This window comes from Jaculus jaculus, chromosome 1, assembly GCF_020740685.1.
Source record: "Jaculus jaculus isolate mJacJac1 chromosome 1, mJacJac1.mat.Y.cur, whole genome shotgun sequence".
Classification (NCBI taxonomy): domain Eukaryota; kingdom Metazoa; phylum Chordata; class Mammalia; order Rodentia; family Dipodidae; genus Jaculus; species Jaculus jaculus.
Genome location: NC_059102.1, coordinates 153,657,676 through 153,674,902, shown reverse-complemented (window position 1 = coordinate 153,674,902; position 17,227 = coordinate 153,657,676). Strand labels below are relative to the sequence as shown.

General features: G+C 48.9%; 1 protein-coding gene across 1 annotated transcript; it reads right to left on the bottom strand.

Moving 5' to 3' along the window:
* Window positions 1–1,858: 1,858 nt before the first annotated feature.
* Window positions 1,859–16,979, bottom strand: Taldo1 (transaldolase 1). The gene is made up of 8 exons (XM_004654172.3): window positions 16,802–16,979; window positions 9,117–9,240; window positions 6,386–6,493; window positions 4,731–4,862; window positions 3,214–3,389; window positions 2,877–3,074; window positions 2,506–2,651; window positions 1,859–2,056 (listed from the first exon to the last, which is right to left on the bottom strand). The coding sequence occupies exons 1-8, from the start codon at window positions 16,896–16,898 to the stop codon at window positions 2,024–2,026; spliced, it is 1,014 nt and encodes a 337-aa protein (XP_004654229.1). The 5' UTR covers window positions 16,899–16,979; the 3' UTR covers window positions 1,859–2,023.
* Between the last annotated feature and the right edge of the window lie 248 nt (window positions 16,980–17,227).

Below are 17,227 nucleotides of genomic sequence, written 5' to 3'. Positions count from 1 at the left end.
TTTAAGCTGGGTGTGGTGGTGCACTCCTTTAGTCCCAGCATTTGGGAGGCCAAGTTAGGATTGTTGTGAGTTTGAGGCCACCCTGAGACTATGTAGTGAATTCCAGGTCAGCCTGGGCTAGTGGGAGTCCCTACCAGGAAAAAAAAACAACAGAAAAGTTCAGATGCAGGCCTGGTGGCTTATGTCTTTAATCCCAGCACTTGGGAGGTATAGGTAGAAAGAATATGAGTTATGGGCTAGTGTGGGGAAGAAGCCAGTCACCAAAGGCCTTGTACGGCTGTTTTTATGAAGTACACAGCAGATGCAAATCAGATAGTAAGTTGCTGGTTGTGGAGGGCAGGAATGTTGAGTGGTGAGGGGTATGCAGCTCTACTGTATCATCCAAGTAGGTAAACTTTATTAGGTTTACAAACTTTACCATTGTCCCCAGATGGGAACTAAAAGTCCCTTGGTGTTCTTGTAGGACACACCATTCCTAGTTCAAAGGGAAGGGCTGAGGTGCTGTGGGATGCCTTGGTTAACGGCGGTGTAGATAAAGGGTGGGAGGTACTCAGCATGGTTGGTTATGGTATAGGTGTGAGGCTGTGCCCATAAACTAGGGCAGGCTAGCCTCAAGCGGCATTGCTTCTGCAGGTCTTGACCATGGGCAGTGAGAGCCCAGCTGCACTGGGCTACTAGAGCCAGGCTGGGGACAGACCAGTACCGGCTCTGATGCAGTAGCCTATGGTGGGTGTCTCGGGGTGGGGGTATCTGCCTCATTAACCTTCCCTATTGCTGGTCTCAGCAAGTGGGGCCTTGTGGGACTTCCCAGAGCTTGATACAGGCAGGTCATGGGGTACAGGGACCCAAGCTTGGCAGGGGAGGAGAGTGGTGCCAGCCTCACGCCCTCCATCCTCTGGCCAGCCGTGCCCGCAGCCATAGCTGTGCCTCGCTCCCCCAGCAGCCTGACTGCATGCCCTCACTCACGTGTTCCACCCTGGGCTTGTTGTGTGCCTTTCTGGGCAGATAAGCAAGTGTCTGTGTACTCCAGATGGGGCACGAGCAACAGACCAAAGAAATGATTCCAGGAAGGGATTCTATCATCCTTCATTGTGTGTATGAATGGAAACTATCAATTAAAATGTTTAGAAATGATTCCACCCCAGTCCGGCTTGGTGAACCAAAGAGTTTATTGGGGTTGTAAGAATATTATTGAGGGGTTGCTTACAGGAGCATAGGTGACTCAAAAACAGCAGCATCACTAAAAAGCCCACCCCAGCATGGGTGACTCGGGGAAGCCACATCCCCAGATCCTCCTGTACCACTTGCATGCAGTCTGGCCTACTGATGTGTCTTCTTCCCACAGTTGCTTACTGCTTTTATAACCTTGCTGAAGGGCTCTTTTAATCCTTTCACTTCAAGAGTTTCCCTCCTTTAGAAAGAGATGTTTCAGTTCAGAGGAAATGCAATTTTGCCATGCCCATACACAGCTGGCATCTTGTATGCTGTGCTGTCCCCAGAAGGTGGCGCCACTGCCCCTTTGAACCTGGACACACCACAGGACCACTGGGAACAGTGCAGGGAACTGGACACTGGGCAGGCCAGACTCTACAGTGCTCTTAGTGCTGTGGCTGTGGCACTCCAGGAGCAGGGCCCGCCATCTGCCCTCCCACTCCACCCTGTGTGCCTGGGACACAGGAACAACAGGCATGGAAGGGTCCCACTTTCAACGTCAGAAGTCCCAGCCACCTATCCAAACGTCATTTCCCACTTGTGGCCAAGCTTGCGTTCACACAGTAGGGATGCTGGGTCACCCATTCTTGGCCCCAATCAGACAACACTGGGTGCTCAGGGGGACAGTGAAATGAAACACAGCACAGGAAAAGCAACTGCTTTAATCAAGTAGGCAAATTTCCATGTCAAAACAGAAACCTATGATCCATCCCTGCTCGGATTGCTAAAAAATGCAAGATTCCTCCTTCTTGTGCAGTTAGGCCCCAGTTCACAGGCAGTGCAAGTCTGGGGTCCAGCCTCAGGCGCTGCCCTATTTCCCGTTCTCTGCGCTAAACATTCGTTCCTGGAAGTAAGCAGAACCGGAATCAAGTCCTTATCCCCCCCCCCACACACATTTCACAGCTACAATGCCTGCAGAGCCCTGGCCAAGACCTAAGGCCTTCGCAGGCCCCTCACCAGATGGCAGGAAACAGATCTAGAGTTCCTACAGAAAGCTTTGTGTGTGTTTTTTTTGAGACAGTGCCTTGCTCTACTATATAGCCCATGTTAGTCTGACACTTGCAATGTAACACGGGTGCCATACATGTGCTACTTTTCATCTGGCTCTGCCTAGTTGCTAGGGAATCAAGATGAGGTGGCAGGCTTTGCAAGCGTCTTTAATCACTGAAACATCCCCTCAGCCCCCTATACCCTCCTGAGTGCTGGTGTCACAGGCATGTATCACAAATGCTGCATGGGCCTTGACTCCACCAAGATAGGTCAGCATGCCAGGGCCGCCCACGGGAGACTCACTGTCAGCATCCGCTCCAGCTTCACAGCATCGGCAGCGAACTTGCGGATCCCGTCAGAGAGCTTCTCCACAGCCATCTGGTCCTCATTGTGCAGCCAGCGGAAGGCCTTCTCATCCAGATGTATCTTCTCCAAGTCACTGGCCTGGGCTGGGGGAGCACCACAGCTTTCCATGCTTGCCTGACCTTGGGCTTGGAACTATACTTCAGACCACACCTCATCCCATTAGGGCCCAACCTTGCTCCCAGCCCTAGAGCCAGTGGCTTGAGTGAAATGCTGAACCTCACCCTCCTTACCCTGGGCTACACGAGCCCCTGAGGGCTCTGGGCTGGACCTGATTACATAAGCTTACCAGCCAGACCCCTCGGCCTTACCCGCCTTGATGGAGAGAGCAGGCGCCAGCTTGGCGCTGTCCTTGAGGAGCTCCCCCAGGAGCTTGGGGGAGATGGTGAGGAAGTCACAGCCTGCCAGTGCTTTGATCTCACCCGTGTTGCGGAAGGAAGCACCCATGACGATGGTCTTGTAGCCAAACTTCTTGTAGTAGTTGTAGATTTTGGTGACACTCTTTACCCCTGAAGGATAAATAGGCCTGTTTCAGGATGGCCTGAACAGCCTCTAGAAATGCTCTGAGAAGACACAGGACACTGTGTGTGTGTGTGTGGGGGGGGGGTTTGTCAGGCCCCGCCCCCACAATCTCAAAGGGCAGCTCACCAGGGTCCTCCATGGGCTCGTAGGATTTCTTGTCTGTATTTGCCACATGCCAGTCAAGGATGCGCCCCACAAAGGGGGAAATAAGCGTCACGCCCGCCTCGGCACAGGCCACAGCCTGGGCGAAGGAGAAGAGCAGCGTCATGTTGCAGTGGATGCCATGCTGCTCCTCCAGCTCCCTGCGGACGGGAGGGGCGGGGCACAGCTGAGAGCAACCGCCCCGCGCAGGGCACCTGTCCTTTCCCTAAGGAGGAATGGGACTGTCCCCGGTTCAGCCTGGAGTCTAGCAGGACTGTGTCCACACAGTGGGTTACTGACATTTTTCTACATCACACGTATTAAAAGACAGCAAAGGCGAGAGTGGTCCCAAGTGACCATTGGCCTGCTCCAGCACGGAGGACCAGGTTGAAATCAAGTTATCACCCATGGCAGCTAGAACCCAGCCCTTCTTGGGGACACACTCCAACAAGCCTACAGCCCGGAACCTCCCACGAGAAGTCATAGTATGTGAAGACTCCTGCTCAATGCCCACACCCATGCACTGTGGACATCCTGGGTGGATCCCAAGTACACAGCAGAGAGCACGCCACTATGTGGCCAGGATGAGGGTTGCAATAGCCAAGTGTGTGCTCAGACAGCTCTAGCCGTAAATTCCATCACCAGGGGCCAGCTTCAGAGGTGTCCCCAACATGTGGCCACTTGGGTGCAGCTCATAGCATGTTGGGTCAGCCAAGGGGAAAAGTCTCCTCTCCTGTACCGATTATGTGCCCATCAAGACTGCCTCTGCATGCACGAAAGAAATGCTAACTCATGGCCCACATCGAAATGTGTGTGCCCGTGTCCACAGCATTACTCATAGCAGCCCAACATGGCAACAGGTCATGTGTTCAACAGCAGATGAATGATGGGCATGGCCTACCAGCCAGGGGAATACTGCCCAGCCAGAAAACAGAACAAAGCAGAGACATGCCACTGTGCGAAATTGTGCTGAGTGGGAAGATCCAGACACAAAAGCCCACGTATTGCCTACTGCTTATGAGAAACATCCAGAATAGGCAAATCCAGAGAGAAGCAAACCAGTGGCTCTGTGGGGCATAGTAAGGAACAAGCAAACATGGACTGGAGATTACTACTGTGTAAGACATCACAGGAGTTTTTTCTCTTCCATTCTGAATATATTAATTTGTAGTACAATTGGTTTCTTTAAATAACTGTGAAGTTGAGCATGGGGAGGTCGCTCAGCACATATATCAGTGAAGTACCCACACATACAAATATATGCTACACACATGCAAATAAACACCATTTCTAAAAAACTGTACAGTTAGGCTTCACCTCCCAGAAGGGAGACTGAAAAGGCAAAACCTGTGGGTGAGGAGAGGAGACTGTCCTTCCTAGCCCAGCCAGCTGATGTGCAGTGGCCCCCCATTTGGGTCTAGCTCAATGAGTCAACCCCAACCCCAGCCCCCAGGAACTGGAGCCCACCCAGAGGTGACAGACTCTGCAAATCCCTCACTTACTTCCCAGCCTGAATTCCCTCCCAGGTCGAGGACAGCTTGATGAGGATTCTGTCTTTGCCGACTCCAGCTTCCTTGTACAGCTCGATGAGGCGCTTGGCACGGGCCACCATTCCATCCTTATCAAAGGATAGCCTGAGAAAGCAAGGGGACTCTAGGCACCTCAGATCACATTTGATCTCCTCCAAGAGAATGCGTGACTAGCAGGGTGGCCTGGAGCTGAGCTGCTCTATAGGCAAGCCCCCCCCCCACTTCCCACAGAGCACAGCGGGACTAGCAGGGTGACCTGGAGCTGAGCTGCTCTATAGGCAAGCCCCCCCCCCACTTCCCACAGAGCACAGCGGGACTAGCAGTGACCTGGAGCTGAGCTGCTCTATAGGCAAGCCCCCCCCCCCACTTCCCACAGAGCACAGCGGGACTAGCAGGGTGACCTGGAGCTGAGCTGCTCTATAGGCAAGCCCCCCCCCCACTTCCCACAGAGCACAGCGGGACTAGCAGGGTGACCTGGAGCTGAGCTGCTCTATAGGCAAGACCCCCCCCCCACTTCCCACAGAGCACAGCGGGACTAGCAGGGTGACCTGGAGCTGAGCTGCTCTATAGGCAAGACCCCCCCCCCCCACTTCCCACAGAGCACAGCGGGACTAGCAGGGTGACCTGGAGCTGAGCTGCTCTATAGGCAAGCCCCCCCCCCACATCCCACAGAGCACAGCGGGACTAGCAGGGTGACCTGGAGCTGAGCTGCTCTATAGGCAAGACCCCCCCCCCACTTCCCACAGAGCACAGCGGGACTAGCAGTGACCTGGAGCTGAGCTGCTCTATAGGCAAGCCCCCCCCCACTTCCCACAGAGCACAGCGGGACTAGCAGGGTGACCTGGAGCTGAGCTGCTCTATAGGCAAGACCCCCCCCCCCCACTTCCCACAGAGCACAGCGGGACTAGCAGGGTGACCTGGAGCTGAGCTGCTCTATAGGCAAGACCCCCCCCCCCCACTTCCCACAGAGCACAGCGGGACTAGCAGTGACCTGGAGCTGAGCTGCTCTATAGGCAAGACCCCCCCCCCACTTCCCACAGAGCACAGCGGGACTAGCAGTGACCTGGAGCTGAGCTGCTCTATAGGCAAGACCCCCCCCCCACTCCCCACAGAGCATAGCATGACTCGGGGAGCAGCTCTTAATCTCAGAATTCAGAGTCAGCCTTGAGCCAAATGAGTTCATGGTCAATCTGGGCTATATGAGTCCCAGTCTCAAAAAAAGAACCAGAACAAAAGAAAAGACCCATTCTTAGGACCAGACCCTTGGTTCTTTTTTGTTGTTGTTTTAAGTTTTTTATTTATTTCGCAACCAAGAAGGAGAGGGAGAGAGAATGGGTGCACCAGGGTCTCCAGCCACTGCAAACTCCAGACGCACGTGCTACCTTGTGCATCTGGCTTATGTGGGTTCTGAGGAATTGAACCTGGTTCCTTAGGCTTCAAGGGCAAGTGCCTTAACTGCTAAGCCATCTCTCCAGCCCCAAGGATAAGACTTTTTTACTGGGACCCGCAGGCACAGACATAGATGTGATCATCAGTAAGCAAGGAGCTCTAGGCCATCAAATGACTAGGACATCTCAGGGACAAACCACTTCCAAAACCATTGATGCCTCCCCACCCCACCCACCTACCTTGCATCTACTTCAGTGGATACCCGGCCTGGAATCTTCTTCAGAATTTCTGCTCCGAACAATACAAAAAGTTTATCAATAGCATTTTTTATCTGGTCCTCTTGTGACCTGAAATTCAGAGGAAAAAAGCCGGGTTAAAAGTTTGTGAGGCTGTGCAAGGAGCCTATGGAAAAATGCATATCTCTCTGCATGTCACTTTCCCTCCATCCCTTTTCTTAATCTAAAAACCTTGTTTTAACTACACTTGGTAGTACATGACAGTGGTCTCAGCATTTAGGAAGCAGAAGTTGAGAGTTGCAAATACGAGGTCAAACTTGCATGGGCTGGTCTGGGCTATATAGGGAGGGGAGAAAAGTAGAAAGGAGGAAGTGAAAGAAGGAAAGAGAAAAAAAAAAAAAAGAGCTGGGTGTGGTCAAGAACACCTTTAAATCCAGCCCTCAGGAGGACTGCTGCAAGTACAAGGCCAGCCTGAAACTACATAGTGTGTTCCAAGTCAGCCTTGGCTAGAGCAAGACCCTACTTCAGGGGAAAAAAAAAAAAAAAAAAGGAAAGGAAAGTAAAAAAAAAAAAAAAAAAAAACTTTATTGTGATAGAACTTGCCAACGTGCCAGGCACAGTGGTACACAGCTTTAATCCCAGCACTCGGGAGGCAGAGGTAGGAGGATCACCATGAGTTCAAGGCCACCCTGAGACTACAGAGTTAATTCCAGGTCAGCCTGGGCCAGAGTGAGACCCTACCTCGAAAAACCAAAATAAGTAAGTATATTTTAAAAAGAAAGAAACAAACAAACATTAACAAAAAAACCTTGCCATTATGATCATTTTAAGTGCATCTAAGTCAGCATCAAAGCCAGGTGTGGTGGCACACACCTTTAATCCCAGCACTTGGGAGGCAGAGGTAGGAGGATCACCATGAATTCAAGACTACATAATGAATGCCAGGTCAGCCTGAGCTTGAGTGAGACTCTACCTAGAAAAACCAAAAAAAAAAAAAAAAAGTCAGCATTAATTAAGGACATGTACCTTACTGGGAACCACCATCATTTCTAGAACTTTCTTATCTTTCCAGCCATTTTAATGAAATTACCTTTCATTCAACCCAAAGAAATGACACAAATAGGACTGGAGAAAAGGCTCAGCAGGTAAAGGCACTTACATGCCAAGCCTGACAGCTCAGGTTCGATTCCCCAGTACCCACATTAAAAACAAAATACACAAAGTGGAGTGTGTATGGAGTTCCTTTGCAGTGGCAGGGGGCTCTGATGTACCCATACTCTCTCCTGTCTGACTCTCAAATACATTAATAAAAATAGTAAAAAAAAAAAAAAAAATGCTGGAGAGATGGCTTAGCAGTTAAGGCACTTGCTGGCAAAGCCAAAGGACCCAGGTTTGATTTTCCAGTACTCATATAAAGCAAGATGCAAAAGGTGGCACATGTGTCTCAAGTTCATTTGTTCAGGCTAGAAGCCCTGGCATGCCTATTAGAAAAAAAAAATTAAACATTTTAAAATATATTTATTTTATTTACTTATTTGAGAGAAAGAGGCATAAAAACAGTGGAGAGAGAGAGCATGGGCACGCCAGGGCCTTCAGCCACTGCAAACAAACTACAGATGCATGTGCCCCCTTGTGCATCTGGCTAATGTGGGTCCTGGAGAATAGAACCGGGATCCATTGGCTTTGCAGGCAAACGTCTTAACTGCTAAGCCATCTCTCCAGCCTCCCCCCCCCCAAAATAAATAACACACATGAAAGAGAAATGCAAAACACCCTAAAGTGACTATACTGTCTTCATGTATCACATTCTCACACTGCACCTTATAAATATGTACAACTGTAGTATAAAAAGGCTACACATTTATGATCTAACCTGGAAGAGGTGAAACTACATGAATAGGAAAAAGAACAGGGGAGGCTAGCATTCTGGTGCACACTTGTAATCCCAGCACTCAGGCCGAGGCACAGTGTGAGTTCAAGGTCTTGGCTCGACAGCCAAATGGGACATTGGGAAAGAATAGGCACAAGGACAGAATGCCTTGCACCTTATGTTCACCACAGCACAGTGGGTTCACTGATTTTCATTAAATTTTCATATGATCAGGGTAAGCTTATAGGAATTCCACTTCAACAAAACTGAGTTTGGAGCTGGGTGTGGTGGTGTGTGACTGAATTCCTGCACTTAAAGAGGCTGAGATATGAGGACCATGTCATGTTTGAGGCCAGCTTGGGCTACATAGGGAGTTTATGGTCAGCCTGAGCCTCGGTGATACCGTTTTCCGCTCCACCTCCACCAACAAAAAGGGGAGGGGGGATGGGGAGGAAGAAAGGAAGGAAATACAACAAAACTATAAACACAATTTCTGTGGTGATCTGACAGCAGGGAACCCACTGCAAACAGGCCCTGGAGAAAATTCTGGCAAGTGACTAAAAGGGTGTGTTCTAACACCAGATATGGCGATGGCTGTACCAACTGCACTAGTTCCTGAAACTCATCAGATGTGCTGTCGGGAAGTAACAACAGCCATAGCAGAGCATGGTCACCAGAGCCAGGAACCTGGAGACAACTGGGGGCTGCACACATTGGAAAGAGTCCAAGCTGTGTTTACAATGGGTGCAGTTTACTCCATGCAGATCACACTCTAGTGAAGAACTAAGACAGCACTGGCCAGGGAGGGAATCAAGGCCAACTAGAGGAGCAGGGCCTACCAGGACTCCTGGCCTTGGCACTCACCCACCGAGCTTCTTGCCATAGGTGATGGCCTCCTCCACCAGCTCTTGGTAGGCAGGCATCTGTGCTGCAGCCAGGATGAGGGATGGGTTGGTGGTGGCATCCTGGGGTTTGTACTCATCAATAGCTATGGAAGGAAGTTTAGAAAGCGGATGTGGAAGTTAATTTGATTGTCAGCTGGACTGAAGCAACAAGCACACAGATCATACATGCGCAGTACACACCACATACACAAAGACTAAGCACCCAGAGCAGTCTACTATAAAAGGTAAGTTTTAGCACACTGGGGCTGAAGCATGACATCCCTGGGTTGTTATCAAAATATGTCCTACTGACCAATAGCCACTAGGAGGCGCACTGATCCAAAAATTACTGGCAGAAAGCTCAGAGAGGCTGGAAACACGGCCTAGTGGTTAAGGCACTTGCCTGCAAAGCCAAAGAACCCAGGTTCAATTCTCCGGGACCCACGTAAGCCAGATGTACAAAGTGGTGCATGTGTCTGGAGTTTGCTTACAGTGGCTGGAGGCCCTGGCATGCTCATTCTTTATCTGCCTCTCTTTCAAATTAATAAAAATAAAATATTTTTAAAAAACCCAGAGCTTGACACTGAACAGCTAGCTTCAACTCAAATTATTTCTTTTCCTTCCTTCCTTCCTTTTCTTTCTAGACAAGACCAACCTGTAATTCACTATGTAGTCTCAGGATGGCCTCAAACTCATGGTGATTCTCCTCTCTGCCTCCCCACTGCTGGGATTAAAGGCATGTGCCACCACACTCCGGCTTTTCTTTTCTTCTTTTAATATTTTATTTCTATTTATTTATGAGAGAGAAAGACAGGGAGGGAGGGAGCGAGGGAAGGAGGGAGAGAATGGGCACACCAGGGCCTCTAGCCACTACAAATGAACTCCAGACATATGTGCCACAATGTGCATCTGGTTTACATGGGATCTAGGGAATTGAACCTGGGTCCTTAGGCTTTGCAGGCAAGTGCTTTAACTGTTAAACCATCTCTTGCAGCCCTTTCTTTTTTTTTGGGGGGGGGGATGGTTTCAAAGTAGGGTTGTACTCTAGCTCAGGGTAACCTGGAACTCATTCTGTAGTCTCAGGGTGGCCTCAAACTCATAGTGATCGTCCTACCTCAGCTTAACGAATTAAAGGCATGCACCACCACACCTAGCCAGCCCTTCATGTAGCTCAGGCTGGTTTTGAACTCACCATCAAGGATAACTGTGAACTCCTGATCTTTCTGCCTCTACCTTCTGTGACTGCTATGATTACACATGGCCATAGAGCTTTCAACATACTAGTTTTTTTCAGGAACTCAGCAAGGCCAGTGAAGCTTGATCTGGCTGCTGTCAAAGCACACAGGAAGAGCAGGCCCAAAGCCATGGGTGTCCAGCTATGGCAGCAGCAATGCAACAGCTCAGAACTTTCTTTTTTTTTTTTCCTCTGAGGTAGGGTCTCACTACAGCTCAGGCTGACCTGGAATTCACTATGTAGCCGCAGCCTGGCCTCAAACTCACATTTTTTTCTTTTGTTAATTCTTAAAGGGGAACCTTCTTGAGGTAGGGTTTTGCTCTAGCCCAGGCTGACCTGGAATTGACTCACTATGTAGTCTCAGGATGGCCTTGAACTCACAGTGAGTCTCTTACCTCTGCCACCCAAGTACGGGTATTAAAAGGCATGCATGACCATGCCCGGCCCTGTTTTAGTTTATTTATTTGATAGAGAAAAAAAGCAAGCACTTTATTTTTATTTATTTATTTGCTTATTTTTGAGGTAGAGCTTTACTCTAGCTCAGGCTGACCTGGAATTCACTATGAAGTCTCAGGGTGGCCTTGAACTCACAGGGAATCTCCTACCTCTGCCTCCCGAATGCTGGGATTAAAAGGCATGCGCTACCACGCCTGGCTAAATATTTTATTTTTATTTATTTGAGAGATAAAGAGACGGAGTGAGAAAGAAAGAATGGGCACACCAGGGTCTCTAGCCACTGGAAATGAACTCCAGACACATGAACCATCTTGTGTATCTGACTTATGTGGGTCCTGGGGAATCGAACCTGGGTCCTTTGGCTTTGCAGGCAATCACCTTAACTGCTAAGCCATCTCTCCAGCCCCTATTTATGTTTTTGAGACATGATCTCATCATGTAGCCCCCAAGCTGGCCACAAAGTTTCTTCCTGCCTTGTCCTTTCTGGTGCTGGTATTACACCACTGAACCCAACTCAGTGTCCTCTGTGACAAAACGAGAGATGCAGCAGACTAAGGGTTGGCAGGGGACAGGGTGGGCAGCCTTTCTGAGCACCAAGGAGTTCTGTGAACAACACAGCTGGTTCCAGATCGTCATGCCGCTAACACAAAACTATGTTATGTAACTGCAGCCGACAACCTGCATGGCTCACGCCAGTGTCTGCTTCCTGATTTGGACATCACTGGGGGAACTGAGTGAAAGGGTCATGGGCTAATTTTGCAATTTCTGTGAGTCTGTAATTATTTCAAAATAACAAGTTGGGGGGAAATGTGCTCTGGAGTGGTGCTGGCTTAGGTGTGCCAGAGTCTACTGAGGACGCCCTGAAACCACTGTACAGCCCGGCATGGTGGCTCACACCCTTACTTTAATATTCAGGAGGCCGAGATAGGAAGACCATTGTAGCTGGAGGCCAGCCTAGGCTGCGAAGTGATTTCCTGGTCACTCTGAGCTAGAGTAAAATGTCTCAAAAAAACAGAAAGACTAGGGCTGAAGACACAGCTTCATGGTTAAGGCGCCTGAAAAAACAATGACCAAAACATTATAAAATTATAAAACCAGGACCGGAGAGAGGGCTTAGAGGTTAAGGTGATTATCTGTGAAGCCTAAGAACCCAAGTTTGATTCCCCACTATCCACGTAAACCAAGTGCACAAGGTGGCACGTGTGTCTGGAGTTCGTTTGCAGTGGCTGAAGGCCCTGGCATGCCCATTCTCTCTCTCAAATAAATAAAAAATAAAAAAATATATATAAAATGGCTAAGGCACTTGGCTATAAAGCCCAAGGACCAGGGTTCAATTCCCTAGTAACCACATAAACCCAGAGGCACAAGGTAACACATACATCTGGAGTTTATTTGTAGTGGCTGAAGGCTCTAGCACAGCCATATTCTCTCTCTCTCTTTCTGTGTGTGTGCTTGAAAATAAATATTTTTAAAAATAATAATAGCCAGGCGTGGTGGTGCACGCCTTTACTCCCAGCACTAGGGAAGCAGAGGTAGGAGTATTGCCGTGGGTTCGAGGCCACCCTGAGACTCCATAGTGAGTTCCAGGTCAACCTGGGCTAGAGTGAGACCCTACCTTAAAAAAGAAATAATAATAATAAATAAAAATAAAGCCAAATGTGGTGGCAGATGTCTTTAATCCCAGCACTTGGGAGGCAGAAATAAGAGGATTGCTGTATGAGGCCACCCTGAGACTGCATAGTGAATTCCAGGTCAGCCTGAGCTAGAGTGAAACTCTATCTCAAGAAAACAAACCAGGGCTGGAGAGAGGGCTTAGTGGTTAAGGTGCATGCCTGTGAAGCCTAAGGACCCAGATTTAATTCTCCAGGTCCCAAGTAAGCTAGATACATAAGGTGGCACATGCATCTGGAGTTCATTTGCAGTTGCTAGAGGCCCTGGTGTGCCCATTTTCTCTTTCTCTCCTCCTGTCTCTAATAAGTAAAAAAAAAAATTAAAAAAAAAAAAAAACCAGCAACAAAACATAAAATAAGTGTGCATGCCTCTAATCCCAGCACACTCAGGAGGATAATGGTGAGTTTGAGGCCACCCTGAAACTACATAGTGAATTCTAAGTCAGCTTGGGCAAGAGTGAGAACCTACCTCAAAAAACAAAACAAAACAAAACAAAAAAACAGACAAAACAAATGAAAAATAAAATAAAATTCAAAAATTATAAAACCAAGGGGCTAGAGATAGAGCTCAGTGGTAGAGCACATACCTAGCAAATGCAACACCCTGGACTTGGTCTCCAGCTCTACCACCACCACCTCACACACACGCACATGGACTTCAGGGCCCAAGGGTCAGAAGATTCCAAAAAAAGGGGAAGGTTCTGGGAAGAATATTAGAGTCTGGATTCCATTTTCAGGTGCCTATTACCCCCCAGGAATTAAGAACTTTCCAAAATACAGATCTCAAACCTCATAAACTGTTTTACAATAAATTCATTGTATTAACTTATGCTTTCAATGAATGCATTTTAAAATAAAATTGTTGTTTGGGGCTGAGGAGATGGCTCAGTGGTTGAAGGCACTTGCTTGCAAACCCTGATGGTCTGAGTTTCAATCCCTCAGTACCCACATAAAGCCAGATGCAGCCAGGTGTGGTAACACATGCCTTTAATCCCAGTACTCAGAAGGCAGAGGTAAAAGGATCACCATGAATTCAAGGCCACCCTGAGATTCCACAGTGAATTCCAGGTCAGCCTGGGCTAGAGTGAGACCCTACCTCAAATAACCAAAAAAAAAAAAAAAAGCCAGATGCACAAAGTGGTGCATGTATCTGGAGCTTGTCTGATGAGGCAGGAGACAGTGGCGTGCCCATCTCTCTCTCAAATAAATATTTTAAAATGAATAAAATTGCTAAGATTCATTGAGAAATGAATCTTTTAGCAGAGCATGGTGGCTCACATCTTTCATCTCAACACTCGAGAGGCTCAGGAAAATCACTACGCATTTGTGGCCAAATGAGATACAGAGTGAGGTGAGTTCCAGGTCAGCCTGGGCTACAGTGAGATCCTGTCTCCAAAAAAACAAAACAAACAAACAAAAAAAAACCTAAGGGAATAATAGAAATAAAATTTTTAAAAATCTTATGTTTCATTTTCAATAAAATTATTTTTCATTGTCATCAACTGGAGATAGTTTACTTCACTTAATATTTACAGCATATAAAAATAACTCTTAGTGTTAAGAGCCAAAAGAAGGGTGCTACTCCTTACATACAACTGTCCGGACAGAATTTGGCCTCAATATCCATGACCTCACAGTGCCTAGCAATACCCACACAAGACCCTCATAATAGGAGAAAAAGATGATGACATCAAATTAAAAGAGACACTAATAGAGAGAGGGAGGGGGTATGACAGAGAGCAGAGTTATGAAGGGGGAGGTGGGGGAGGGGAGGGAAATACCATGGTTTATTGTCTGTAAGTATAGAAGTTGTCAATAAAAATATACATATATTAAAAAGTAACTCTTAAGCCAGGCGTGGTGGTGCACACCTTTAATCCCAGCACTCGGGAGGCAGAGGTAGGAGGATCGCCATGAGTTCGAGGCCACCCTGAGACTACAGAGTTAATTCCAGGTCAGCCTCGACCAGAGTGAGACTCTACCTTGAAAAAACCAAAAAAAAAAAAAAAAAAAAAAAAAACAAAACTCTTATTATCTACCTCAAACAACAAAACAAAAATAATAATGTGAAGAATGATTGAGGAAAACAACACTAACCTCTGACCTCCACATAAATGTGCACACACACATATGCTCATACACTAATTCACATGTACACACAGCACATGCAAAAACAACAAACAAAAACAGCCTGAGCACTTGACTAGGCACAGCGTCATATGCCTGTAATCCCAATCCTCAGGAGACAGAATCAGGGTCAGGTGTTTAAGTCCATCCCAGGCTACTTGAGACCACTTTAAAAAAAAAAAAAAAAAAAAAAAAAGAGGATGGAATGGAATGGAAAACCAGGTAAGGTGATGCACACCTTTAATCTCAGCATTAGAGAAACTGAGGTGGGAAGAGTCCCCAGAGTTCCAGGCCAACCTGGGGCTACAGAGTGAGTTCTAAATCAGCCTGGGCTAGAGGAAGACCCTGCCTTGAAAAACCATTAAAAAAAGGAAACAGAAACTTACAACACTGACTCAGGTAATTCAGGGGATGTCTCCGCACTGTCAGAGGTACGTATGTTCTGTTCTACTTGGGCCCTGTTCATGCTACAAATTATTCACAGTGCTAAGAAGAAAGGTGAGGGGCTATAACAGGTATAGCTACTTTTCTGACACGCCTTGTAATTGTGGTAACCCAGAGAGATCTGCACCTTAAGTCACAAACTTCAAGGGTCCTTGGCTGGTTCTCCCATAGCCTCTGACAAAACGCACATTCTGCCAGACGGGTTTGGTGCCTGCTGTTAGACCTCTTTGAGTCTGTCCTTTATATTGAGGCAGCCCAAATATGCCTAATCACTCTGTGAGGTACTTGGAGATAAACAATGCACTTACTCAGTGAGGAGGAATTAAAGGCCTGTTTCTCAAGTCACCATGAGAAAGCAGAAAAGAGCCGAAGGCCCTTGTGTACCGGGCACTCACAGCTGTGGAGCATTTCCTCAGTCATTTCTCACAGCAAACAAGTGGAAACAAGCTCACCTACACAGCCCTGCAAGACTGAGGGCTGAGGATTAACAATGCGAGACTTTCTGCTTGTCTTCCACATCCTCTCCAAGCCCAGGAAAATCTGAGACTGGTGCTGGGTGTGATGGCACAGCCTGATCCAGAACTCAGAAGGCTAAGACAGGAGGACTGCCTGGACATAGCAAGACCCTGTTTCCCCAAAAATAGGGGGCTGGAGAGATGGCTTTGTGGCTAAGGGGTTTTCCTGCAAAGCCAAAGGTTCCCGGTTCAATTCCCCAGGACCTACGTAAGCCATGCACAAGGAGGGCGCATCCATCTGGAGTTCGTTAGCAGTAGCTGGAGGCCCAGGCGCGCCCACTCTCTCTCCTCTCTCTCTCTCTCTCTCTCTCTCTCTCTAATAAATAAATAAATAAATAAAAAAGGAAATAGTCTCAGGCCTGGACTCTACCTCAGAAAACAAAACAAAACAAAAAGAAGAAGAAGAAGAGGAAAAGAAAATAAGGACTGGAGGGATGACTTAGTGGTTACAGCACTTGTGAAGCCTAAGGACCCAGGTTCGACTCCCCAGTGTAAACCAGATGCACAAGGTGGTGCATTGCAACTGAAGTTTGTTTGCAGTGGTTAGAGGCGTGGCACAATCATTCTCTCTCTCTCTGCCTCCTTCTCTCTCTCAAATAAATAATAAATGAAAAGAAAATAGGCCGGGCGTGGGGGCGCACTCGGAAGGGTCACTGTGAGTTCGAGGCCAGCCTGGGACTACAGAGTGAGTTCCAGGTCAGCTTGGGCTAGAGTGAGACTGTACCTCGAAAACATCAAAAAGACAAGAAAAGGAGCAAAGAAAATCTAATCTGAGTTTTAACAATAAGGCAACCTTGTTTTAGCATATGCATCATGTCTGACTCTTGCAACAGGAAATTGCAACTGAAAGACACTAGGGGGCAATTCAGGAAGGCCAGTGCAACAGGCTGCAAAACAGCAGGTGCTGTACAGCAAGCCCCCGACCCGTCTCAGACCTGTCGGCTGACCACCACAACTGACTCCGAGAGACCCCTAGTCCCAATTCGCCAGACCGTGGTGATCTACTGCAGACCCCAAGCCACCAGACCCCGCTCTACTGTAGACCCCGGCCACTGCTGACCCTGACCCGCCGCACAGCCCACCCACCAATGATCCGGGCCCCGGCGTAGGTGACGTCCCGCCCTGGGTACTTGCACCCGGTCCCCGACCCCAAAATTGGTGGCGCCGCGGCTCGCGGAGTGCGCATGCGCCGCCCGACCGCCCACTCGTCGCCCCTCACCGTGGAAGTCGCCCGTGTCCGCCACCACGGTGGTGAACTGCTTGAGCTGGTCCAGCGCGGACTCCATCCTCTGACGCTTTACCGGAGAGCCCGACATAATGAGGCGCGGACAGCGGTGGCGGTGGCGGCGGGGACGGCAGCAGGAGCGCGGCGACCCACAATGCCCCACTCGCGGGAGCCAATCGGAGCGAAGGTACGCGAGGCCACGCCCCCGACGGCGAGGCCACGCCCCGGCCGGGAAGCGCTGGAGGCCCCGCCCGCGCCCCGCCCCTGGGTCCGCCTCCGCAGCGCCGCGCTCGTTACTCGTGGGTCCAGGTCCGCGGAGCCCGGGAAGGCCGTGGTCCCGGTGTAACCCCGATGAGAAAGGAATGAGTGGGCAGCCGGCCCCGACGAGACAGCGTTCTGGGCTGCAGCCGCCGCCCGCAC

Excerpts from the sequence above, each read along its gene's own strand:
- Taldo1 (XM_004654172.3), bottom strand. The coding sequence starts at position 16,898 with ATGTCGGGCTCTCCGGTAAAGCGTCAGAGGATGGAGTCCGCGCTGGAC. Across the intron at positions 3,075-3,213 it reads CGAGCCCATGGAGGACCCTG|GGGTAAAGAGTGTCACCAAA; the intron begins GTGAGCTGCCCT and ends TTTATCCTTCAG. Across the intron at positions 2,652-2,876 it reads TGCTCTCTCCATCAAGGCGG|CCCAGGCCAGTGACTTGGAG; the intron begins GTAAGGCCGAGG and ends GTGCTCCCCCAG.